General features: G+C 40.2%; 1 protein-coding gene across 1 annotated transcript in view; it reads left to right on the forward strand.

Annotated features, from left to right (window-relative positions):
* Window positions 1-26,542, forward strand: part of LOC138789278 (leucine zipper protein 2-like) — a 152,399-nt gene extending 125,857 nt beyond the window's left edge. The window contains exons 9-11 of the mRNA XM_069967881.1: window positions 4,410-4,484; window positions 5,674-5,823; window positions 26,408-26,542. Of these exons, the coding sequence (XP_069823982.1) occupies window positions 4,410-4,484; window positions 5,674-5,823; window positions 26,408-26,542 (360 nt within the window). The remainder of the gene's footprint in view (window positions 1-4,409; window positions 4,485-5,673; window positions 5,824-26,407) is intronic.
* Window positions 26,543-27,475: the final 933 nt, after the last annotated feature.

Below are 27,475 nucleotides of genomic sequence, written 5' to 3' on the forward strand. Positions count from 1 at the left end.
CGAGTGAGTCAGGAGTGGGGTAGTCTACCAGCATGTCCTTTAGTCGGTCACTTAACCCTGCACGGAAATGGAATCGGAGGGCTGAGTCATTCCAAGTGGAGAGGACGCTCCACTGTCTGAACTCAGAACAATATTCTTCTACGGGTCGCCTGCCCTGTCTTAACCCTGTCAGCTGACGCTCAGCATTGGCGGCACTGTCAGGGTCATCATATAGTAAACCCAAAGCCCCAAAAAACTGGTCAAATGAGAGTAATTCTGGTGAAGCAGGTGGTAAGGAAAATGCCCCTTGGAGAAGGGATATGATAATGCTGACCCTCTGAGACTCGTTTCCCGATGAGCGGGGGCGTAATCTAAAGAACAGCTTGCACCCCTCCTTGAACACACGGAACCTCCTCCTGTCCCCCGAGAACTTATCCGGGAGCTGAACGGGTGGCTCAGGAGGTGGTGGAGGGCTTACCGTGATTTGTCGGGGTGTCGTCTCCTGATCCTGAACCCTTACAGAAAGCTCCTGCACCATGGTGTTGAACCGCTGCATTTGGTCCACAATGTTCGACATGGCGGTCCTATTGTCCATGGGGCAATGGCAGTATTTGAAGGCTGGCTATTCTGTCAGACTAACACAGACACAACCAGACAGTGGGCCCTATCTGAACCACCCACTGTCCCTGCATAATTGCCTCAGTCGACCCTAGGCGGTCGCGGACAACTACGGAGACGTTCCCTGCGCTATATATATGTGATACACAAAACAATACGGATAGACAAACACAATAAGGAATAGTAAACCAGGCCGGGTCAAACCACACGGGCAACACAGTACAAAATCAGCAATCCAAAAGAGTAGTCACAAGTCAGGCGGGAGGTCAGAATAACGAGTCGAGCTGTAGGAGGGATAGGACGGGGAACGCAGGAATATACAAGGGAGAGCTAGGACCAGGAATACACCTAATAGCCAGCGATCAGTGAATGACCGCTGGCTTTTTAAATACAGGACCAGGAGCCCAGACCAGGATGTGATTGGTCTGGACTCCTGAGTCCTGATCAATTCACATGTGTAGGCTGCAAGCCGGGTGGCAGAGGCGTCTGCCACTCAGCTTGAGCCTAATACTACTCAGCTGAGCATACAACGCTCAGCTGAGCCACGACATGTCATCAGAGCCCGCGGCGTCCCTGGTAACCAAGGACGCCGTCGGGTCTCCGTGACGTCACCCGCCCCCGGAGAGGAAGGTGGCGCTGCGCTCCGGCCGGAGCAGACGTCGCTGGAGCGCGGTCGGGTAAGTTCCTGACAATTACACAGGAAAAGAAGTCCCACTCTACAAGAATAAAAACACTAACTCCATGGGAAAACCATAGCTCCGTGAGAATGTATGATAACAACCCTATATTGGTATTTCCGTACTTTCATTCTCTCTAAATAAATGTATGTTCCTATCCCCTAAAATTTTATCATAATGGAAATAAAGTGCAAATGCCGTAATATGCAAAACATTAGGTGAGCTGAATGACTAAGAATATAAATTAAACAGTAAGCACCAACCAAAACACCAAGCAGCATGAACAGATAAAGGAAAGAGGGGATGAAGTAATTCTTACTTCTTATACCTGTTGGTTATAGTGTGACAACTATGATCTATAAATTTATTTTCATTGATTTTTATTGGCACCTTATATAGAACACAGGGGCGTAGCTAGGGGTTCAGCCTAGGGGGGGCGAGCGAGTCTCAGTGGGCCCCCAACCGATTATGTTACCCATAGGGAACCTCAGTAGATGACGATGCTTGTCGAATAATAAAGGGTATTTTCTACTACATTATTTATAGTGAACAGGGACTGAGAACAGTGGGAAAGACTTTCTACATGTCACATATATAACCATGTACAAATTAAAGGGGTTATCCAGCATTACAAAAACATAGCTGTCTTTTTCCAGAAACAGCGCCACTCACCTCCAAAGCTTGGATGTGGTAGTGCAGATCAGTTCCACTAAAAGTGAATGGAATCAAGTTGTAGTACCACACACAACATAGGGGCAGCTATGGCGCTGTGTTTGTTTTCTAATTAGCCATCCTTCCATCCATCCATACATTCTTCTATCTCTTTATCTCATATCTATCTGTCTAATTTCTATTGGGCAGCATGAGGACTACACCATAGCTGATGGTCAGTGACCAAAGAGGCAACACCTAAAGGGTGAACCCGCAGTACCAATAGTGTAAATGTATAGTACAAATACAAGGTAATAATAAATAGTCCCATGAAGTTTAAGGCAACTATACTAAATAACCTATATACAAAGAAGCCAGACTACTGCAACATAACTAAATGGTATAATTACTGTATGATATCTATTTACTATAGATTATTAACCATTGTTGATGGGCCTGGCATGGGGCACACACAACAGTTAAAGACTGCAGCAAATTTTAGGATGTGTAAAAAATTATATTACATATATATATATATATATATATATATATATATATATATATGTATATATATATATATATATATATATATATATATATATGACAATTTTACGAGTAATACCTCAACACCACCATCGCACCATAATGACTAATACCAGGGGGGTCAAACTCACCGCCTTCCAGATTTTTAAAAATTACAATTCCCATTAGGCTTGAACAGACAAAGCACTGGGGGCGTATTCTCCGCATGAAATGTAATGACGTGTTTGCTAGGTGGTTTGCTTTTCCTTTTTCCTCTGTCTGGCTCGGCCATCATGCAGACTTCTCCTGGCAATGCCTCGTCTCTGCCAGACAAACATTCTAGGCATCTCACCAAGGCACCATCCCTATGTGTATTGCTCTACACTGTTACCCACTTTATGCCCTCATGTAGTATTTAGACTCAGTTTTAGCCCTCATATACAGTAGTTCCCTCTATGCTCTCATATAGTAAAAAGGCCACCATTTATACCCTAACATATTAGATTATCCCCCCTTTACCTCCATGTAGAAGACAGACCCTCCCTGTGAACCCCCATATAGTAGTCAGGCCCCTCTGTACCTTCATGTGAAATTCAGCTTCTCTGTGCATCCATATGGTAGTTAGACCTTCTGTGGCCCAATATAGTTATTATTTCCCTCAGTTACCATATAGTAGTAGTTAGGGCCCTCTGTGCCTTCATATAGAAGGTATTATTCTCCATGTAGGCATCCCCTCCAGCACCATCTCATGTAGGTAATCCTCCCAGTATCTATTCCTCATGCAGCCACCCCCTTCCCCAGCGGTAATCTCCCAATCTCCCTGGTAATCCTCCTGGTGGTTAGACACCCCACCACCACCACCAAATGTACCTCAAAATTAGGTACCCTCTTTTCAATTAGCCAGCACATCCCATACCACAACCCTTATAGGTAACATCCTTTCCAGGAGTTAGCCCCACCCACCAACATAGGTCTCCTTCTCTATAATTAAGGAAAAAAAGCCATACTTACCTGCTGTGCGGTTGCAGTACTGTAGTCTTCTGATGTCAACTCTCTCCCTGCTTTGTAAGCACACAACTGACATCACTGAGGTCCCACAGCTCTAAGGGAGGGAACAGCCTCTTGTGGCCACAACAGTGATTGGTAGGGTGGAGAGCCTTTTTAATCACTGTGCCTCATTCAACCCTATGTTCTCTTCGAATCAGGCACAACATTTGGTAGCCGTGTGGGCCCCCCAGGAGCTCTGGTTGCTGGCCAGGGGCCACCTACAGCCAATAGACATTTGTTAAGTCTGTCTGCATAAGCAATAGCTTTTGCGGACAGCATTAACTGGTGAAATCATCAGTGGGCCCCCTGCCTGTGTGGGCCCGGGAGCGACCGCCCCCTCTGCCCCCACCAAATTACGCTACTGATAGAACAGCACCAAGGAATCCCATGTGTAGAAACTTTGTTTTACTTTATGAAATATATTACACCCATGTACTTAACAAGATATTTGTAAGCAAATTTTCCTTGTAAACAAGATGCAATTTCCATGCATTTGTCTCAGCTTCATCCGGGTTGATAAGTGGCAAACAATAGTTAACAGTATATGAATAAAATGACAGATGAATATACAAAGAAACAAAATGTATTATATTGATACATTCCCGACAATGCAGGATGGATGTATTACCATAAAGCAGGTGTCTTCTTGGAAGATGTGTATTCTTTTGAAATGCTAAGCCTTAAGATGTTTACTTATGAGCGCACAAATCATCTTAATAGACTTTCCCGCAGAATGAGGGAGCCATGATTCTAAGCTACCATCTGTGAGTTCATAATGAGTTCATTAAATAGCACATTATAAATGGCCATACATGTTTAGGAATTACACAGCCATTTACATTACAGCCCAATGAATGGCTGATTCTGTTTGTGTCTCATGACGCTATGACTATGGTTGGTCTCTGTCGTTAACAGGCACAACAACTAACAGATTTGGGGCTAAAGTTAACAGTGGCAAAGAGAGAAATGGAAGCAGCCTCATTGGATAATGTAAGCACTTTTTATTATTATGTGGTACAATTAGGAATATTAGCAGTGCTTAGAGAAATAATAAAAAACCCAGGTTAAAGGAAATCTGTCAGCTGCAATTCACATTCAAAACCACTAATACTGTTAGAAAGCTGTTAGAGCAAGGACACACAAGACACATTTTATATATTGTTTGTGTTTTTTTTTTCTTTCTTCAGAGCAAAAAAGTCAGAAAGACTTTCCCATGCTCTTGATCTGCTGTGAGCTGTAACACCTCCTCATTCATCTTCCCATCCCTGCCCTAACCATACTTTTCTGTTTGACTGTATTCCCACATTCTGTGTTCCTCACAAAACACGGACGTGAAATGCCTGTAACGGACTCTTCCCCACCTGGGCAGCATCTGTGATAAGATGCTGGCAGCAGGGGAACTGTACAGATATGTGCCACACTGTAATGAATCAGCCGTGCTGCGCTGTCATTACGTTACAGGCATTCCACGTCACTGTTCTGTAAGGAACACGGAACATGGGAATTCTTCCAGAGATAAGGGTGAGAGAGAAAGTGAGTTACACTCATGAGCACTTGCACTTAAGGAGCTTGGAAAAGCCTTTTTGACTCTTTGCATGGAAGAATATATATATATATATTTTTTTTTTATGTTTTAGAAGCATAGGTAAACTCTCCTTCAGCTGTTTAAACCCTGAATTACAGCTGACTGATTCCCTTCAAATGTTAAAGTTTATGGTTAATTTTAAAATGTCCTAATGTCTTGATACCTTAAACCACATCACTCAAAAATGTTATCCTTTTGTTTTCTTATGTGTGTTGGCTTGAAGACCCAGAACATACATAACATTAATGATACTGTGTTGACCATTGGGAGAACAGGTGACTTGATGCCTTGTGACAAGCCTAAGGGTAGCTTCACACGTACCTTATTGCAGCGTTTTTAACGCTGTGTTTTTATCGCTGCGTTTTTGGTGTGATTTTTACATGCAAGTTTAGATTTTTACATGATTTTCACATTACAGCTGACAGTTTCCCCTTAATTCAGCCCAAATGGCACCTGTCATTGCATTAACAAATTACTATTATTATAGTAATTCTACTGTATTTAGAAATGGTGTGCTCAAAAGAATTCACATATTTGCATTATTATTATTATAAGATTGCCAAACATTTGAATGAAAGTTTTTTTTCCCCCCAGGAATCTCAACTAAAAGCTTTAAAAGAAACAGTCCAGCTCTGCCTGTCTTCAGTGTTACACAATCAACCCCCCACTGTAAGCATCATCTCATCACAGCCAAGAGAGCGGCCGACGTCTGTGAAAGAGACTGTAGAGACGCCTATCACAGAGGTACTCATTAGCCATTTTAAAGAGCACTAAAAGTGCTGTTTTAGCATTTCCTATGTTCAGTAACAAAATATTTAAGCTTCTATTTATGGTGCAATAACTTACATACTGGTAAAATATAATTTTATATACAATGGCGCTGTGGCTTCCAATAATTACTGTGCCCTCTTCATCATTTATCAGACAAAGTAGCCTACATTTGATTCCAGCCGTGCAGTCTGATTGACTTGAGTGCTGCAATACCTGGTACAGCCACTACAAAATAAATGGCACTGTGTGTACTAATGGATATAGAGTTCAAGCTACATGGTAGGGGTTACAGTTTTATCTTCAGTCACCTGATACCATAGATGGGTGTGCCAGGAGTTAGAAATTGATGGTTTATCAAAACAATAGCTACCAAAATGATATTGACAGACAAATATGTAAAAAAGAGAAAATTAGTGGAAGGACGGATAGAAATATAGACTAGATAGACCAGTGATCAATATGAGAGATACGATTGATTGATTGATTGATTGATTGGTTGTTTGATTAACTGATAGATAGATAGATAGATAGATAGATAGATAGATAGATAGATAGATAGATATAATCCAATTTCTTTATAGGATTATTTCCTGATTAAGAAATGTTATTTTTCAGATTTAGCAGGTACCTCAAATGAACTAAGAGACAAGTTACTCATTTCCTGCAGGCTCATAAACATATTTACACCGCGGGTTATTCATTTATTCATCTTGTTTTTCATCATGGATTTTTTTACATATTGGCAGAAAAAGTCTCAGTGGAAGAATCCTTATAAATTCTGTATCCTTTGATAAGAAAAACCTAAACCATAAGGGACAGAAATTGACACTTTGCACATACATATTGCACTTTCAAAGTACAGTATTACCAAAAAGAATGTATCTCTGTGTAAAACGCTTCATGCCAATGTATTCTTAGTTTCAGGACTTCAGTATTTTAGGGACATATGTAAAGTATTGGATAAAAAAAGTGTATAGAAATTGTTATTTTTTTATTATGAAAATATGAAATCTAATTAACTAAAACCTTATATTTTTAAGTTTACATTGCATAGTACTTAAAACCTACTGATTTACTGCCATTTACCTGTTAAAGGGGTTATCTGTCATGATCGTACCCGAAAAGGCATCAAAAGATCCGACCTCTGCGCCAAAGACTGCACTTTTGGCATCAAGTCTGTCGTGCCTGGTTTTCTTCTGTTCTTTGCCTAAGTCTTTTGTGATCCGGTCCATGTTTTCTTAGTTCTCCCTGCACTTTTCTTGTTGTGGTCTGTTCACTAATTGTCTCTGCTTTGTTGTGATTGACAGGTCTTCACCTCTGGCTTTCTGTGATTCTCTTGTGTGTTTCTCCTGCTCCACCTACCAGCTTGGAGTCCGGGACTTCTGTTCCCTTATAAGCTTCTCCCTCCCTTCAGTCTGTGCTCTTGATAGCTTTGTTCAGCTTGTCTGTCAGCTAGATTCTGCCTTTTTTCATATTATCTGTATTCCTGGTTTCCTGATCCCTTTGCTTGTTATTGCCTTTCTTTGTCTTTTGGCTCAGTGTTCTCCCTTAGTCCTCAGTGTTCCTTGCCTTGTCCTCTAGTTACCTTGCTTAGGCCTTAGTTCATCCTGCTACTATCTCTGGCTTATGTTTATCCATTTACCTTGTTTCATCTCTGGCTTTCGTCCTCCATTCGTTTGGTCCTCCATTTCTTGCTGCCTTCTTGGTACTGTCCTTCTGGGTGTCTTGTGACTTTGCCTTGTCTACTGTCATTGTACCTTGTTCGTCTGTACTGTGTCTTGTCTGTGTTTGCACTTATTTGAGCGCAGGGATCGTCGCCCAGTTGCTCGCCGCCATCTTAGGGCGGATTGTGGCAAGTAGGTAGCGACAGCTTTGGGGGTGTTAGCTATAGGGCCCACTTGTCCTGTGTCTCTTTGTTCCCAGGGGCCCTGACATTATCTGGTTAAGTAAAATATATGTTGAATCATCCTCCCTCCTGGACACTAACAATTACCTTATTTTTGAGCATGCTGTCTTCTGTTAAAGACACAAAAAACTATTTCGGAACTGTTAATCTGTTTCTGCTCTCAACCTCATATTTCCTCCTCCCTTCTGAGATGGCTAAGTTAACAAGTCCCTATCTGCAACTCTGTAGCAACCTATAATGCTGGGAGGGTTTATCACAGTTCATCAGCAACTTGACCTCAAATTATTCCTCCTGGCATTGCAAAGAAGCTACAATGTTGTAGATAGGGACTTGTTTATGTCAGCCATCTCAGATGGGAGTGGGGAGGAGGGGATTGAGAGCAGTGACGGACTAACAGCTCAGATACAGTTTTCTGTCTCTTTAGCAGAATGCAGCAGGCTCAGAGCTGAGGGAAGGAGACAGAAAAGATAAAGACATGGAATTAATTGTTAGTCTCTAGGGGGAATATTTCAACATATATTTTACCTAACCAGATAACCATGGTAATATTCCATTCCTTTAACCCCTTCAAGACAAGGATAATTTGGCTTTGAATGGGTTTTTCAGCGAAAATCGTTTTCTTTCAAATCAACTGGTGTCAGGAAGTTATATAGATTTGTAATTTACTTCTTAAAAAATCTCAAGTCTCCCCATACTTATTACTGCTTTGTCATGCAGAAAATGTTTTATTTTCAGTCTGACACAGTGCTCTCTGCTGACATCTCTGGCCAAGACAGGAACTGTCCAGAGCAGGAGAGGTTTTCTATGGGAATTCATAAAAAAACGAGACAGAGTTCCTGTCTCAGCCACAGATGTCAGTAGATATCAGACTGAAAATAATACAACATTTCCTGCAGGACTTATAGTAACTAATAAGTATGGGAAAAGTTGAGATTTCTTAATAGAAGTAAATTACAAATCTATATAACTTTCTGACATCAGTTGATTTGAAAAAAAAAAAAAAAAAATTTCACCGGATAACCCCTTTAAGCACCAATGCCTCACTTTTGCAAAAACTTGGAGATGCTTGGACCTATCCAAGTGATTATTAGATTGTTTTTTTTTGTGACATATTGTACTTTATGGGATAGTGGTATATTTTGACCATTAAATTAAATTTTTTTAAAAAATCTAATTTTTCATGAAAAATTTGCATTTATCAGAATTCTAAATTCTCTGCTTGTGGTAAAAAAGAGTCACACCCCTAAATATTTCAAAAAATTCACATTTAGAATTGGTCTACTTTATGTTGGCATCATTTGATAAACAGATAGAAGAAGGCACAAAAGTTAAGCAACAAGTAATCACATTTTCTAAAAAAAAATTGCAATGCCAGAGTTGAGCTTTAATGCACGGATGTCCTGATCATATTAAACCAGTGTTCCTCCTCACTTTCCAAGAACCGTAACAGTTAACTTAGGACTATTGGACACAAACACTACATACTCAAAATAGTTATATGTCCCACAAAACAAAAGGACCTTTAGACTGGGGTCCTTTAGACAGGTGTGGGGCGATTGAGTGCCACTAATTAAAAGTCCATGAGTACCTTGTATTTGTTGTATTTGTGTATGTTGTACCAGTATTTGCCACAATATCAAATACATTTATGATAATCCATATGCAGTTTTTTTATTGCACAGTTATCAGCCACTGCAACATGGCCCCAACATGTTAACCCAGCCTTACATTTAGTTCATTGAGTGATTTTCTGTACAATGTTTGCCTCTTAGCATACAGATCAAACAAACTAAGATAAAGGAGGGAGAAGTATCAATAAGATTCCAGCTCTTATTTTTTAGAGGCTTTTTTTTGTAAATACATCTTCTTTTGTTTTAAATACAGAAATATAAGAAATATAAAATAATGTATTATATATTGGCATGAAAGTGGATGTTATGTGTCATGTGACTCCCCACAAACTGAGAACATTGCATCATTCCGTATCTGCCTCTCCACCTGATGTTATTATTTTATAGACAATATGACATCATAATATACAATATACAATAGGTAAGCTAAATGAATAGAGGACTTACATACTGCTTCTTGTAGAATATGATATCTTGTGTTTCTTCAGAGATGAAATAGAACAGGTTGTAAGGTTTTCCCATCTTCTGTGGTCAGGATATCATGCACTAGACATCAGCATGTACTGTACTGTGGAAATGATATGGCTTTGTGAGATGATTTTAATAACACAACATAAAAGAGTTTGTCTCCTCTTACAAGTTTTATCATCTGTTTGTACTGTTCTTCTATTTCTGATTGAAGCAAATACAATTACTTTCTGCTGCGCATAGAGGATTGTAGAGTCTCTATTTCTTTGGTCTTTTAATGTGAGAACAAAAACTACAACAACTGAATAATATAACAACATAGATCAGACTGTCTTAGCAAGTTTTCTCTAAAAGCATCAATCTTAATACTAGTTCTTATGCATTGTGATACTTTTTCATCTTGGAGATGGTATCTGAAATGTAGACCTTCCGAATGTGCAACCAGTGCAGCTATAGGGGAATTCCGTAAGAGGTGCCCTCTGTTGGTGTTGTCCTTACCAACTGTTTGCATCTGTATTGACTTTTCCATCCAATAGACTTTACTCTCCCCTAATGGCAGAGGTCGGGGGAAAGAATGACTGGGTCGTTGATTTTCAACTTGACTGATTCTTCTGATTAAATGTATGTGGGAAAAGGAAAGATAAAAGATCAAAAATGTAGAACCTATAGCTAACTGACTCCCATGGCCCCCCATGGCCATGCTTACATCTCTGGTCGCGGCTGTGCTTTCATCTCCAGCAGTTGCCACATGTTCCCCTTTGCTTGCCGGTGACTTCCTTCTCCCTCGGACTCCTCCCTTTTTCTCTTTGGGCCAGCGTGTGTGTCCCCATCTCCTAGCCAATGATTGGCTGCTGCCTAAGCAGCTTACTTCTATAAATTGCAGCCCTGCCCTGCCATAGTTGTTGGAGCCTCTGTATGCTTCCAATTAGCATGTGGTCCCAGCTTTCCCGTGATTCCTGCCTGTGATTCAAGCCTGTGATTCCTGCTGCCTGTTGTTCAAGCCATGAGGCCTGCTGTGTCCCTGCCTGACTTTGTGTCTCCAGCTGCACCTCACCCACCGCAGTGGGGCACCTGCCAAAGCATGTCCCGCCTTGCAGCAGGCACTAATGAAGACCAGCGGCCCCTTAGACTCTGCTACCTGGTACAGCTTACGTCATCACTAGTGGTGGTACAGCGGATCCACAGCTCTAGTTGTAGCTGTTTCAATTTTGCCCGCTAGAACTTCTTGTTCTGCACAGATTTCCCTGCAGTGTCCTTCTTATTAAGACAGACAGGAGTACAGTAAAATGTGACACCAGTATTTAGATGAAGCTTGTCATAAAGCAGGTCATTAAATGTTGTTAAAGGCAAGATGGCTGCCTCCATACTAGAAATTTAAATAAATAAATAAATTGAAACACATTAAAAAATAGAATGTTGCAGTAAACTTTAATCAGTAAAAACAAATCAAAATTATAGTCTGGGGCTATTGCAGTCCATTCCTGTATTTATTTTTTCAATTGATTCTGAGGAGCTTATTTACTTTCCTATGTTTCAGCAACTCTATCACAGTAAAGATTCATTTTTGGAACAGATGTTGCAGAGGAACAAGACATGCTCTCCCAAATGGCTCTCACTAACCTGACCAGAGCTGGTTTGGCTAACTTTTGTTTCTTAGGGAATAAGTGAGTTGGCAGACAGTAAGGTACCTCTAGTCAGTAGAGCTGATGGCTCTGCTTCAGATGACAATAGTATTGGGAATTTCTCACTTTCAGAACTTGCAGCAAAGAAAGAAAAAAATAACAGTTTCACAGTATACTGAGCATTTTATAAGAAAGAAGATAAACAAACCAGTAGTTATATCTAGTTGGCACGGAGAGCTGCCAGTGAATACTATATGCTATAAGCCGAGGTGATTTCAGAGCAAAAATTCCAAGTGCTCTCATGGGAAAGTCATGTTTTCTAGTCGAAACTTTGCATATATATATTTTTTTTAATTAAGCTTCAGCTGTTGTTTCTGGTTTAGATCCACTATTTGCCAATGCCACATTAGGGCTATTCTTAAATTGGAACTTTCACCCATCAGCCACAACAGAGATCAGTTACAGAGAGTATAAGAGTATAACTAACTATGGAAAACACAGCACATCTACAGTATTTATTACACAGGGTCCCCAAAAAACAAAAAAGATTGTCCAAAGTAGATATTACACAGGGCTAGTTTATTACACAGGGCCAGAGATCAGTTGATAAGCAATCAAACTCTTTAGTCAGTTGGTTGGGTCATTTAGACCCATTAAAAAGTCACAGGGGTATGTAACAGGTGATCTACAGCTGATAAATTATAAGAGCAAATGGCCACGGAATCGATCCAGCATCTATTTGTGTGTCCCTCTCCATCCAATGCTTGATCCAGGTAAAGGCACTGCAAATGAGTTTGATCTAAAAGAGGGGCCCAAGGTGGAGCCATTTAATAAGGCCCTTATTGATTCAACAATCAGCTAATCATATCTGACATTTCCCAATCCAAGTGACCAGCTGTTATCAGCTTGGAAAACCATGGCAAGCCACATTATTTCCGTACAGTTATTCTGTTGCTCAGGTTGTGCTGTTTAATAACTGTATATAAATTTTATGTGGTGAGTTTCTCTATTTTTAATGAAAATTTATAATCCAAGTATCTTTAAAATTGCTACTAATGTTTTTTATACAGATCTTGTTTTTTAAGATTTTTAACCCCTTAAGGACCAGACCAATTTCCATTTTTGCGCTTTCGTTTTTTCCTCCTTGTGCTTAAAAGGCCATAGCACTTGCATTTTTTTTTACCTAGATGACCCACATGAACCCTTATTTTTTCCACCACTAGTTGTACTTTGCAATGAAAGGCTTAATTTTTGCATAACAAAAAAATAAATAAATAAATAAATGTGTGGGGAAATTTGGAAAAAAAAAAAATACATACTTACTAGAAGTCCTCCTGGGGGACTTCCAGTATTACAACTCTGATCTCTTATATACTGCATAAGTCAATGAGATCTATGTTCTATTGCTCTTGGCTGCTGCAGTCGAGAGCAATAGAATGCCGAGGCGGGATCAGCGCCATTATGGCGCAGACCCCGGTCGGGTATAGTTGCATGGATCACTCCTCAATTTTGACAGCTGCATTTAAAAGGCTAACTAGAGGGTACAGCGATCGGACCGTACCCGCTAATTGCAGCGGTCCTGGGCTGCAGATAGCACCCAGGATCGCATAAGTTAAGAGTGGGCTCGCCGCGCGGCCCCCCTCTGAACACCTTTAACGATTGGGTCTGTATGGCAGGTGATGCAGTTATTGTCCTACAAACAACTTTTAAATTTGCATTCCTGTGTCAAACTGGTGTGGCTTAGAGTGTCTGTGCCCTAGGTTTGCACCGCCTCTCCGTCCCTCCTCCCCACCCTCTCTACCATTAGGAACGCCCTAGGGCAGGTTTTTTCTATTTATCATTTGCCTTAACACTGCACAGGTGCTTTAATGATCCAGCACATGTGCAGTGTTTGGACAAGTCATGATTAGGAAACATCCTGTCTGGTGCATTCCTAATAGTAAAAAGGGCAGGGAGGAGGGACGGAGATGCGGTGCAGGCCTAGGGCATAGACACTCTAGGCCACGCCAATTTGACACAGGGATGCAAGATTAAAAGTTGTTTTTTGGGACAATTACTGCACCACCTGCCAAGCGGATGCCAGGACAAATTTTGGATTAAAAGCAGCTATAAGAAGGTACAATCGGTTTGTGGGGGGCAGATTGTGGGTACAGAGTCACTTTAAGGTAACTGTCATGAGCAATCATTAGATTGCTAATACTGATCTATACAATGATATGACAGTTAGACGAGTGCTCTGCAAGAAAAGCCTGTATAAGCCACAGCATTGGTCACAGCATTTAAAAAGCTAAATGGCTGACATTAGAGGAATTGTTGACGTCAATCATTGGCAGCTGAAAGCCATTATGTATGGAGTGGGCTCAGCTCTTAAGCTTGCTTCACCCCTTTTCCTGCCTAACGCAATTTACATGGGGCACTCTTGACCAACCACTGTTTGTTTTTTTACCCAGCTGGTTATGGAAATAGGGGGAACCTTATGCGTTTTTTTCCCCCCATAAATAAATAATAAAAAAAATAAAAATAAAATAAACGCATAGGGTTCCCCCTATTTCCATAACCAGCCGGGTTAAAAAACCAAATAGCAGCAGCCTAGTTGTATCAAGGTGGGGAGGGCCATTTTTTAGGCCCTTCCCAGCCTAATTATACCAGCTTGCTATCGCCCAGTCCAGGAGTGCCACATTTGAAGCTTCAGGACTACTGGTAGCCGGCTCTTCCCAGTACCCCTGATGTCTTTGGATACTGGGGTAATATTGGGAGGTTAGTGTTAGCCATTTTATATCGGCTAACACTAGGCCCAAACTTAGTAATGGATGTTGTCTATCAGACAGCTTCCACTACTAAGTCTGAAAGTAAAGATAAACACAACACAATAGAGAAAAGTATTTTATTTAAAAAAGCACACACCCACACCCCTCGTTGACCTTACAAAAAAAAATCCAAGCTGGTCATCAACTTTATCCAATGAATCCAACATAATCCACAGGATACCGATATCTGGGGAAAAAACACCCAAAAAGGCCAGGAGCAGAACACCCATCATTGTGACAGGTATTCTGCACCTTACAGTAGGCAGCATCTTTGCAGTTGCTGCTTACATTATGAAACACAAGGGTTTAAGTATTGATGCATGGCATCAATACCTAATCCCTTGCATGCCAGACTGAACTATGTGGCCCTCAGGGGGTTAAGTAAGGATGCATGGAATCCTCAATTAACCTCATGGGGGCCACATTGATGTCACAATGTACCCATCCCAGCAAGGATAACTGCCCCTCTTCCTTGCTGGGATGGGTACAGTGATGGGGGGAGAAAGGGGGCCATATTTATACTCACCACCGATGTCTTCTTTCTTCAGCAGAGCCTGGCACACTGATATACAAGTGTGCCAGGCCCTGATTCTTCAAATTATCCACCCCAGCATCGGCCAATCAGCGGCTGAAGCAGTGGTTCCTGCTGCAGCTGCTGATAGAAGCCGGGGAGAAGACCGTAGGGTAAATTAAGAGTCCCCCTGCCCCCCTCCCAGAAAGGAGCACAGTCTGGTCCACATGGAGTTCATTTAACCCCCTGGGTACCAGACTGTCATCCCCTGGACCACAGTCTGATTCACAGAGGGATAAGTTAACCCCCAGGGGATCAGACAGTGGTGCTTTTCTCCCTGAAAATTGCCACTAAAAACCGCTGTATGCATAAGCTATGGCATTTTTTAGTGGAGCTGGAGACTTCTATTGAAGTCTATGGGAGAAAAACGCTGCAGTTTGCAAAAAATAACAAAAAAAAGCCAAACCCTCAGCATGCTGCGATTTTGGAAAGCTGCCACACAGCCTCAAAAACGCCAGAAAGGAGAGAAAAACGCCACAAAATAAAAATGCAGCTCATTGTGTGCCTCCAGCAGCTTGTGCACGACCAGTACCCAGTGACTTGGTATAATGTACATCCAGAGAATTCATATAATGCCCAGCCAGCACCCAGTGACTTGGTATGCTGTGCATCCAGTGACTTGGTATAATGCACAATACCAGCACCCAGTAAATTGTTATTCCCAGCCAGTACCCATTGACTTGGTATAATGCACAATACCAGCACCCAGTAAATTGTTATTCCCAGCCAGAACCCATTGACTTGGTATAATGCACAGCCAGCACCCAGTGACTTGGTATAATGCATACGCAGTGACTTGGTATAATGCCTGGCCAGCACCAAGTGACTTAGTATAATGCCCAGCCAGCACCCATTGGCTTACTATAATGCACAAAACCAGTACCCAGTGGCTTGGTATAATGAACAAAACCAGCACCTAGTTACTTGGTATATTGGACACTGGTTTCCCAGCTGCCACAGAATACCACCCACAATTAAGCAATCTACTCACAATCTACCCTCCTATTCTCTCTTCATTGTCCTTCTCTGTTTTTATTTCTCTCCTTGCTCTGCTCTAACTGCCTGCTGCAAAGTACTCTGCATTACACACACAGCTGGCTACCCTCCTCCAGGAAGCGAATCACCCTATATATAGAGGGGAAGGTGCTGACATCATAGTGGGACTTGCAGGTAATTGGATGAGGCACAAAGGATTATGGATAGTCCCTTGCTCCCGCCAAGTGGCTGTACTGTAAGCTAACATGTGCGGCCGCCATCTTGGCCACCATGTTTAGTGAATTTGGTAACAAATCGCTGTAAATTTGCTTAGCTTATCTATACACACAACATTTTGTTGTTCAAACAGCACAAAGTAAACCAGAGCAAAACAACATGCTAAAAATCATGATACATGCGAAGGACAGGGTTCTATAAAAGGTTTCTAAGCAAAGCAACAATAAAAAAAAATATTTTATTGAATAGTCCAGATAGCTATGAAACTGTAAAACCTTCATCTAAAATAAATAGTTTTTTAAGAACTGGTTTCCATTTCTCCAACTCTACAAAACTCTACAGAAAAGATGAAGAATCACAGTTTGAGTTGTAGCCTTGACATGTAACCCCCCCCCCAACAATATACTTTAATAAAAGTTGTAAAATCATGAAAATTTAATAAAGGCTTAATCAGATGTAAACACTATAATTAGTTACTTAATTTTAATAGCTGGGATACTCTGGGTTAAAAGGCAATGGTGGCTCACAAGTAGTTAAAGGGGTACTTCCGGGCTGGATGGCTTTTTTGCCTATGGGCGGGAAGGAGGTGGATGAAGGCAATGATGTCCCCTTACCTCCTGGGTTCCAACGTCGTGTCCGGAATTGTGCCGCTCCGGTCCGCACTGGCTGGCCGTTTCCTGGTCTCTGCAGGGGCTTGAGACGTCACGTCAAAATAATATTCGTACGAATATCGAATATCTCACTATTAGCTCATGACTAGTGTGAGGTCCTTAACGTAAAAATTCATCATGCTCATGTTAAGCATTTCTGGAGCAATATTCGTCAGCAGCATGTGACACCCTTACTGCAATGGCCAGAATAACAGAGGCAGATGTTCAAATCTTCAAAAACTAGGCCTCCTTACTGCTTTGACAACAGGAAAATAAAAATGTTAGTGGTCTTTGAGTGCAGCAACACAAAAACATTTTTTAAGATGTTTTATTGTGCCAACACATTAAAAAAAAATGATATTACCAAATTTAGTGTGCAGGTGAGCAGCGCCGCTTACTGTGTGGCCAAAAGCTGTGCTTTACGAAATGCTCTGCTGGAAAACTGTGGGTCTTAGCATTCGTTTGGATGTTAATTCAACAATTTAGACTTAACCATTGTTGCAGACGTTGCAGACCAAGTACCCTTCTTCATTGCAAAAGTATACCCAGCTGGCAGTGGTCTCTTTAGGCAGGATAATGTGCCTTGTCACACTGCAAAAACTGTTCAGGGATGGGCTGAAGATGATAAGTGTTCACTAGTGATGAGCAACATGTTCATATATGTTCATATGTTTGTACAAACATGACATTAATTGTTCGTGTTCGCCGATCACGAACAATTTGTTTGATGATTGGGATGGTTATAACAATAATTTTCGAACATATTTGAATGTACACAACTGTGTAATTTACACTTTGCACCTGATAATCTGTATGCATGTGCGTTGACCAAAATCTTTTACTGTACATTCGTTTGAACGCAAACACAAACCAACACACAGTGTTTTTTTTTTTATGTTCCTGATCGGGATCCGAACCGAACATAGGGATATTTGCTCATCCCTAGTGTTGACCTGGCCTCCAAATTTAACGTAATCTGAACAAGCCTGATACATGGAGGTCACACACCTGGTATATTAGGACTTGGTCTAAAAATTCCCAAAATTATCATACTGCATCAAGAATCTGTGGAGTCAGAGCCACAGAGGATGCACCTTACCTTTATGACCTAATAAGTTTGCTGCTAACATCTTGGTGCCAGATACCCCAGGACACCTTTGAAGGTCTTGAACAGTTTAGAGTTGGCTTGAGGGGGAGTACACAAAATTAGGCAGGTAGTTTTAATGCTAATATTTGTGTATATCCATATTCATATTATTCTTTTAATTAAAAGACTATGGAGTTCCGAGAATAAAATGGAAGTGGATGTTTGCCCCCCAGACTTCAGTGTATGGCATACAGACAATTAAGGATGCACTAAAGGGGAGATTTATCAAAGGGTGTAAATTTTAGACTGGTGCAAACTGCCCACAGCAACCAATTACAGCTCAACTTCCAGCTCTGGTAAAATGAAAGAGGAGCTGTGATTGGTTGCTGTGGCCAGTTTGCACCAGTCTAAATTTTGCACCCTTTGATAAATCTCCCCCTAAACATATTATAAAAAACGTGCACTACTATAAAAATTTAGACATCTTACTTTAGTACCATTTATTTTGACCACCATATAAAAATCCTGTCTTAATAGATTCAGCAGTATTTGCACACCTAGCTCTTGCTGCATCAATGATTCATTCACAACTTTGTCATTTTAGGATTTTGTCGCTCTTCTTCAGATAATTCCATGGAATAAGTTTGTGCCTTGTTTACTACAGAAATCCCTCCAAGCTTAGTTTTACAAGGTTTAAATCTGTCAGTGAGAATTTACCATCCAGTACTTTTTCCTACAGCCTCAAACTCCTATTTAATTTTCAGAATTACCTAATCTTCTTTTATTTGGTGGGAAAGAGATAAAATATACAGAGAATAGATTTACCGAAAGAGAATTCATTTAAGATGTCAGATTTATAAAACAAAATGGTCCATGGAACTAAGCCCTAGTAATGTAATAAATCAACAAGCACATCACTGCGCATTGAGTTTAGCTTTGTATCTGATCAAGTTTATAGCCAAAGCGAAATATAGAAAAAAAAGATCATTCTTTCCTTAAATACAATTTTCTTCATGGTCCTTAGCACAGGGCACTTTAGTTACTTTATAGGAAAGGGTGATTTTTGTTTATTATCCAGACAGAAAGCCCGGAATAGGATAAACGCTCTAATGCATCCAAACACAGAAAAAGCTTTCCTGGAAACAATTCTACAGTTCAAGGTATTTCTAGATATGTACGTAGCAAGAATGACGGCCATCTTTTATAACTATGACCTATCTATCTATCTATCTATCTATCTATCTAGTAGAGCCGCATATCCACTGAAATGATATAGGTGCTTGCAGAGAAAATCCCTTAACCCCTTAAGGACGGGGCCCATTTTCGTTTTTGTGTTTTCGGTTTTTCCTCCTTGTGTTTAAAAGGCCATAGCACCTGCATTTTTCCACCTAGAAACCCATATGAGCCCTTATTTTTTGTGTCACTAATTGTTCTTTGCAATGACAGGCTGAATTTTTGCATTTGGTACACTTTGCAACCAGAAAAAATTCAAAGTGTGGTGAAATTGAAAAAAAAAAACGCATTTCTTTTATTTGGGGGAACTGTGTTTTTACGCCATTCACCCTGGGGTAAAACTGACTTTTTATGCATGTTCCACAAGTCGTTACGATTAAAACGATATATAACATGTATAACTTATATTGTATCTGATGGCCTATAAAAAATTCAAACCATTGTTAACAAATATACGTTCCTTAAAATCGCTCCATTCCCAGGCTTATAGCGCTTTAATCCTTTGGTCTATGGGGCTGTGTCAGGTGTCATTTTTTGCGCCATGATGTGTTCTTTCTATCGATACCTTGATTGCGCATATACGACTTTTTGATCGCTTTTTATAATTTTTTTTCTGGATTTGATGCAACCAAAAATGCGCAATTTTGCACTTTGGGATTTTTTTGCGCTGACGCAGTTTACCGTGCGAGATCAGAATTGTGATTAATCATTAGTTCGGGCGATTACGCACGCGGCGATACCAAACATGTTTATTTATTTATTTGTTTACTTTTATTTAAAACCTGGGAAAAGGGGTGATTCAGACTTTTATTAGGGGAGGGGGCTTTTTACTATAAACAACACTTTTTTTTTTTTTTACACATATACTAGAAGCCCCCCTAGGGGACTTCTAGTATATATACTTTGATCTCTCATTGAGATCTCTGCAGCATAGATATGCTGCAGAGATCAATGAGATAGGCACTCGTTTACTTCCAGCTGCTGCAGACGGAAGTAAATGAGTGTCGGGGACGGCGCCATCTTGGACGAGTCCCCGGCCAGCATCAGTAACGGAGATCGCTCCTCCGGGACCCCAGGGAAAGGTTGCCTCCGGTAATCGGAGGCAGCTGTCAACTTTGACAGCTGCCTCCGATTAGCTAATTAGCGGGCACGGCGATCAGACGTGATAGGACATACGTCATATGTCCTTAAGAGGTTAACAGGATATATATATGTAGCAAAAGTGGCTGTTGTTATAAATAACGGCTGTTATTTTTATATAGTGTCAACCTAACCTAAAGGTCAAGTGTAGATGCTTCCAAACTAAAGAAAAAAAAAATCCCCCCCCCCCAAAAAAAAAGTAACAATAAAACAAATACAATTGTAAACTATTATCAATAGGAAAAAAAATTATGAAAAGCAACAAGTAGACACTGATTTAACAAAATCCTATTTACTAATATCTAACATGTGGCTGGTGTAGTCCATGCGCGTAGTCCACTATAAAACCACAAATCAGACAGCCTGCAATAACTTAGGGCAGATGATAACCTAAATTATACTTGCACTCTATTGCACTGTAATATAATTAGCAGTGGAGAAATTTGGTCTCTAATTTCAGTCTGGATAGGCATGAAGTAGCACAGGCCCCACTGGTACTTTGTGCTTAAAGCGTCACTGTCGTTATAACTTTCAAAATGTAAATCAAAAGTAGATGTGATATAAGGCAAGTTTGCAATTTACATTCTTTTTTTTTTTTATCATGGAAAACACGGCACTTCCTGTGTTCTGACTGTTTTTTTTTTCTCAAAGAGTCAGAGAACAGGAAGTCTGATGTTTCCCAGGCCATCTGTGTGCTCACAGAGAAGGCAGTCATATGATTGATGGACATTGAGACACTTTGTACTGCCTGGAATTCCTGTATTTAGTCTGTTTTTTTTTTTTCAACCAGCACAAGTCTAAAAATCTGCTTTCCGGAGACTGAACCTGGATTTCTGGTAAGTATAGCTTTGTTTTACAGCATGATAACAGAAAAAATTAATCTATATTGCAAACCTTCTTTACCTTACTTCTACTGTTGATTTGGATTTTGAAATTTATAATGACAGTGACACGTTAAGCGTGGTAACACAACTACCATTGTTTTGCCCCGATCCTAATATCTAATTATATTACAAAATGTCTGCTAAAAGAGACTCTCAATATATTTAAAATGTGTAGATAGATAGATAGAAAAACTATCTATCTATCTATCTATCTATCTATCTATCTATCTATCTGCAGAATGTGGGGTTAATTAGTGAAGCCTTCATGTCCCTGAATGACTGAGTAGGGGAGATATAAACAGTCAATCGCAATTCGATTTTATAGCTTATCCTAACTATCGCCCCTAGAAACTCCAGCACATTACCAGTCTGACCACGGGTTATTTTTTTAACGCTAATAACCAGACAAAAGTAATGGAGCAAAGGAAATAGATTATAGGAAAGTGGACAGGAAAGTAGATTGTGCTAAAGATGTTTTAAGGCGACAGAGGGAAATAACAGCAGCTTTGCGAGGAATGTGAGAAGTCACATTTATTTAGCAGAGAAGAGAAAAATAACCAGAGCACTGGAAACTGAATGATATTTTGCACAAGTGTCAAGGATGTTTAGCTCCTTAAGAGTAAGGAAAATAAAATTAAAGCAATTTGAAGTCAACACATATTATATATACAAGGGAAAGTGATACTTTGAAAGGTGCTGCAAATGCTTAGGTTAAGTTTAATGAAAAACTAATAAAAAAAACCCTGTGTGAGACCCCTCTTACTCATCTATTTGCACCTTTTGGCTATGTTCACACACACCGTTAAAACCTTAGTCATTTTATTGTAAAATAATTGTTTTTTTTTTTTTTTTTTTTGCTGTTAAATGGCTGACATCCAATAAAGCGGCCATCATTTTGATCATGTGTGAAAATAGCCTTAATGTGTTTTCTACCAACTCCTGGTAGTGGAGGGTGTTGGTGTCCTCGCTGCCTGCATGGACTATTGCATGTAAATGTAAGAAAATAAAGAACAATATTTGCACAGTGAGTGCATTCGGATGTTTTTTCCTATCTTTTGTCATCGGAGGGCTTTAATATGTCTCCTTTTAAATTTTTACCTTCAGCCTATACAGATTTAGTTTCTTTTTTATTAGATTTTATCAAAGTTATATTTCAAATTATACTATATTTCAAATTATAGTTATAGTTATAATAGTAACTAATAAGCAATTTCGCTTTATCCTTAGAGATCAATCAGGCCACTATAATGATAAATGCCAACTTATGGGGGATAAAAATCAATAATCACCATTTCTTTCTTCTTTGAACAGCCTGAGCATGTTTGCTTGTAAGTGGAGCAATTTTCATGTGCAGCACAAAGAAATATATTTAGAGTATACAAGTGGTTATTTTATCCGGGGTAAAGGTCTTTACAAATGCTCTATAGATCAGAATGAATGTAATCTGCAGTATTTCACTTTGTGAAAGGCACTTACATGTTTCTCAATAGTAGACTGCATGGTGCATACTAGGAGGAAATGAAGAAGGAAATCTTTTCAGGACATTTTATCTTTATTAGCTATTGTAGGTGTTCAAACTTTTAGAGGTTGAAAGCATTTTTTACGCCATTCTCAGCTGTTTTGTTCCCAGGTGTAATCCAGCAATAAATGTCCGCTTTTGGCAGTGTGTACGGCACTGAAGCCTTAACTTCTTCAGGAACGTACTGATTTTAGCCTCAAAGGGATGTTCTTGGAAAAAAAAATCATACTAAGGACATGGGTCAAAATTTATCACTAACCTAACGTCCAATGTATGTCAAGAAATAATAATCTCAAAATCACATAAGAATCAAATAAGCATCACAAAGCTATAACCACATTAAATAAGACAGGTCAGATTGCAAAAAATAGAAAATGGCCTGGGAAAAAAAAATTAGACTAACGATAAACGATCCAAACGACCGCTATTGCGAAAGACCTGAAATCGTTTACTCATTTACATGGAACGATAATTGTTACTTATGGTCTCTTGCGGTCGTCTTGTCGTCACTGTTGCGCTCGTCACTACTGCAAACGACCAAACAACGTCTTATTCAATGCGAACGATTTGCGAACGAGCAACGGTAAAAATAGGTCCAGGTCTTATTAAATGATCAACAATTTCTCGATCGGTCGTTAATCGTTAACTGCTATTCAACCAAGATTATCGCTTAGATTCAAACAATTTAACAATGATCTGAACGATAATCGTCCCGTGGAATAGGGCCCTTAGCCATGCTGCTGGGGCTGCAGGGGATATGCCAGTAGTGTATACATATCTGCCACACTCCCCTGCCACTGCCAGTCCAGAGCCACCCCTTTCAGTGTTTTCATAACATCTAATGATGTCCCATTACCATAGGAAATGACTTGTCAGCATAGACTCTATGCTAAGTAGCAAATTTTGGTGGGAGCGGAATGTCACCAGATGCTTTCAAAATGCTGAAACGGCACGGAGTGGTTGGCTCGGGACCAGCAGTGTCGGGAGCAGACAAGTAAATATATAGTTCTGACATGTCTCCCACAGCCCAACAGGATGGCTAAGACAACCACTTTAACCCCTTAAGGTCAAAGCCAATTTTTGTTTTTGCGCTTTTGCTTTTTCCATTTTTAGGTTTAAAAGTCCATAGCGCTTGCATTTTTTCACCTAGAGACTTATATGAGCACTTATTTTTTGTGAAACCAATTGTACTTTGCAATGACAGGCTTTATTTTTCCATAAAATATGCATCAAAACCGGAAAAAAATCATTTACACTGTCAAATTGAAAAAAACAAACAAATTTGTTTTGATTTGGGGGAGTTTTGCATTTACGCCGTTCGCCCAATGGTAAAACTGACATGTTATATATGTTCCTCAAGTTGTTACGATTACAACAATATATAACATGTATAACTTTTATATTATGTGATGGCTTTTAAAAAATTCAAAAAATTGTCAACAAATATACGTTCCTTAAAATCGCTCTATTCCCAGGCTTATAACGCTTTTATCCTTTGGTCTATGGGGCTGTGTGAGGTGTCATTTTTTGCGCCATAATGTCTTCTTTCTATCGGTACCTTGATTGCACATATACGACTTTTTTTATCACTTTTTATTACATTTTTTCTGGATTTGATGCGACCAAAAATGCGCAATTTTGCACTTTGGAATTTTTTTGCGCTGGCGCCGTTTACCATGCGCAATCAGGAATGGGATAATTTAATAGTTCGGGCGACTATGTGCGCGGCGATAGCAAATATGTTTATTTATTTGTTTATTTATTAATTTATATTTATAAAATGGGAAAAGGGGGGTGATTTGGAGGAAAAGGGAGGGGATTTTTTTAGTAATAAAAACACTTTTTTACTTTTTTTTTACATCAACTAGAAGTCCCCCTGGGGGACTTGTATATCCTCAGCAATGATCTCTCATAAAGATCAATGCTGTGTATATACACAGCAAAGATTGATTAGATCGGTCATAGATTGCTGTGGCCTGCTGCAGGCCATAGCAATCTATTGCCGAGCCGGGATCAGCGTCAGTGCCACGCTGAGTGCCAGCCAGAAGAACGGATCTTCCCTCCGTGATCGCATCGCGGGGGGGGAGATCAGACCCACTAGACACCAGGGATGTTGTGCATGAAGCACTTCAATGCAGCTTTCAGGTTTGACAGCTGCATTGAAGTGCTTAATTAGCCGGCGCGGCAACGGGACCCGCGCCGGCTAATAGAGGCACTGCCCGGCTGCAGATTGCAGCTGGGCTCGGTGCCATTCAGAGCGGGGTCCCGGCGGGACCCCGCTCTGAACACCCCCCGCGGCACAATGACGTACCAGGTACGTCATGGGTCGCTAAGGGGTTAAGGACCATTGCTCAATTTTGAAATGTGTCCTGTCTCACTTAATGTAGTTATAGCTTAATAATGCTTTAACTTATCGTAGTGATTATTTTTCGTTACGTATCGTACTTACTTAGGTACTTAGGTTAGTGGTAAATTTTGTCCGATATCCTTACAATTTTCTTGAAAAACACCCACATTTTGCAAAATTACCAAAATTAGCATTTTTCTAACTTTTAATTTTCTGTGGTTACTGTGTGGGTTAAATCATGTGATAATTTTATTGCCAGCATTGTTATGTGGCGATACAAAATATATGTACTTGTATTTGCATTGGAGACATAGGGATTGTGTGCTTGTTTATTTTTTTTTTTTTTTTACTTAACTATGTGATTGTTTGATCACAGGAATAATATACTGCAGTACCAATGTGTACTGCAGCATACTATGCCTGTCAGATTGCTGTATTAGTGAAGCCTTGGGTTGCCACAGCTACCATGCCATGGATTTTTTTTTTGTGCTACATTGATTATTTCCATTGGGGTTGTGGGGATTAAGTATTTTATTTATTTATTTATACTGTTACATCTTATTTTCCTGACCCACTATGAGACTTGTGATTGTTTGATCACAGGAATAATTCACTGCAATGCCAATCTGCACCCTTTTGATTAAATGGTAAATAACTTTACAAGATGGAAAAACCCATTGAACACTTTGTGCCAGGCTCCCCCACAGTTTGCAGTAGATTTCTGGGGGTCCTAGGAGCAGGACACCATGTGATACCTCATAATGTGTAGATCAACCCCAATCAAATCCAGGCACTAAAATGAAATACACACAGAGGGTGGAAGATGGCATAGAGGTGTATGATATCTTCCAATAAGAGTAAGTTTGTGGCATTTACCTGTATTAAGAAGAATTTAGTGGAAGGCATTATATCACTGTGACATAATGTATGGTTTTTATCTGTTAGATTTGTCTAGGCATTGTCCTTTACTTCCTTAAGGCTATGTTCACAAAGAGTAAAAGTACGGCCATTGTTGCAGTCGTCAACAGCGGCTGTACTTTGTACGAAGAGACACACTGCATGTTCTTCTATGGAATCCCGGCTGGAGCGTATACACATAGTATACGCTACGGCTGGGATCCCAAGTGGCGCCGCAAACAACTGACATGTCAGTTTTTTGCGGCCGCTATTCATTGAATAGCGGCCATAGAAAACCATGTCAATGCACACTATAAAGCTAGCTTCATAGTGTGCTATAGGGAATTCTGATGCGGGCACGCACTCTACGGCCATAAAGATCATCCTGCCGGTACTGAAGTACCGGCCGGGATGATCTTTGCAGAGACCGGCCGCTCCGTGACCCGGTCGGTACAATACGCCGTGTGAACATGGCCTAAGATTGCAAGTTTTAATGGTATTTTTGCGTCTTTGATACATGATGATGTTAGCTCTCCATCAATTGATTCTTTGCATTAACACATTATGTTTTGTATTTTTAAAGGGTCGAATGGTAGAAATATCAAATACAAGTTCCCATTCCAGTGAAGCGGTAAATAAAGAATTCTCACATGACAAGAACTGTGATTACTCTCTCAACATAAGCTTATGTAATTTTACCAAAAATATTGAGCCATGAACTTTTTCTGCTTTGCCTAAACACTGTACAGACTGATGACTTTGCTAATCAACACAACTTTGCTTTTAATAATCTACATCTATGGTCGGTCAAAAAGCTTCTTTCCCACCTAGTTCTCTTAAAGCGACTCTGTACTCACAATCTGACCCCCCCCAAACCGCTTGTACTGTCAGTTAGCTGCTTTTAATCAAAGATGGTGATGTTGTTATTGTCTTAAAAAAAGAACTTTTAAACCTGCAGCCCCGTCACAAATTGGTGTGGCCTAGAGTACTCATGTCCTAGGATTGCCTAGGATTGCCTAGGATTGTCTGAACACTGCACAGGTGCCTTGATGATCCAGCACATGTGCAGTGTTCACACAGGTGATGAATAGGAGAAAATGCTGCAGGGGCATTCCTAATGATGAAGAGAGCGGGGAGGAGGGACGGAGGGGGCATGGGTACTCTAGGCCACGGCAATTTGACACAGGGCTGCAAGTTTAAAAGTTGTTTTTAACACAATAACTGCATCACCAGCTAAATGGATCCCAGGACAGATCTTGGATTAAAAGCAGCTAACCAAAGGTACAAGCGGTTGGGGGGGGGGGGGGGTCAGATTGTGGGTACAAAGTCGCTTTAAGCACAGTGTAAAACATGTTCATCAATTCAGGAAGATACCTCAGCCCATCATATGTTTATATTCCGTAACCATCAGCAATTTCAAATGAGACCTGATGTTGTTTTTCTGTCACTGTATTGAGAATGAGCAGTATGAACACATAAACATGCAAAATCACTATGGTCTAATCTGTTCTGATTCTCCCATCGGGAATCTTAGGCTCTTTTCAACAGAGCCTCGTGTGACCTTGAATCCATAAAGCAATTAAATATAAATGGGTTTATATACAGTTTTCTCAAGGAATTAAAGTTGCATTTCTTACCTATGTGTCTCTGA

This window comes from Dendropsophus ebraccatus, chromosome 4, assembly GCF_027789765.1.
Source record: "Dendropsophus ebraccatus isolate aDenEbr1 chromosome 4, aDenEbr1.pat, whole genome shotgun sequence".
Classification (NCBI taxonomy): Eukaryota; Metazoa; Chordata; class Amphibia; order Anura; family Hylidae; genus Dendropsophus; species Dendropsophus ebraccatus.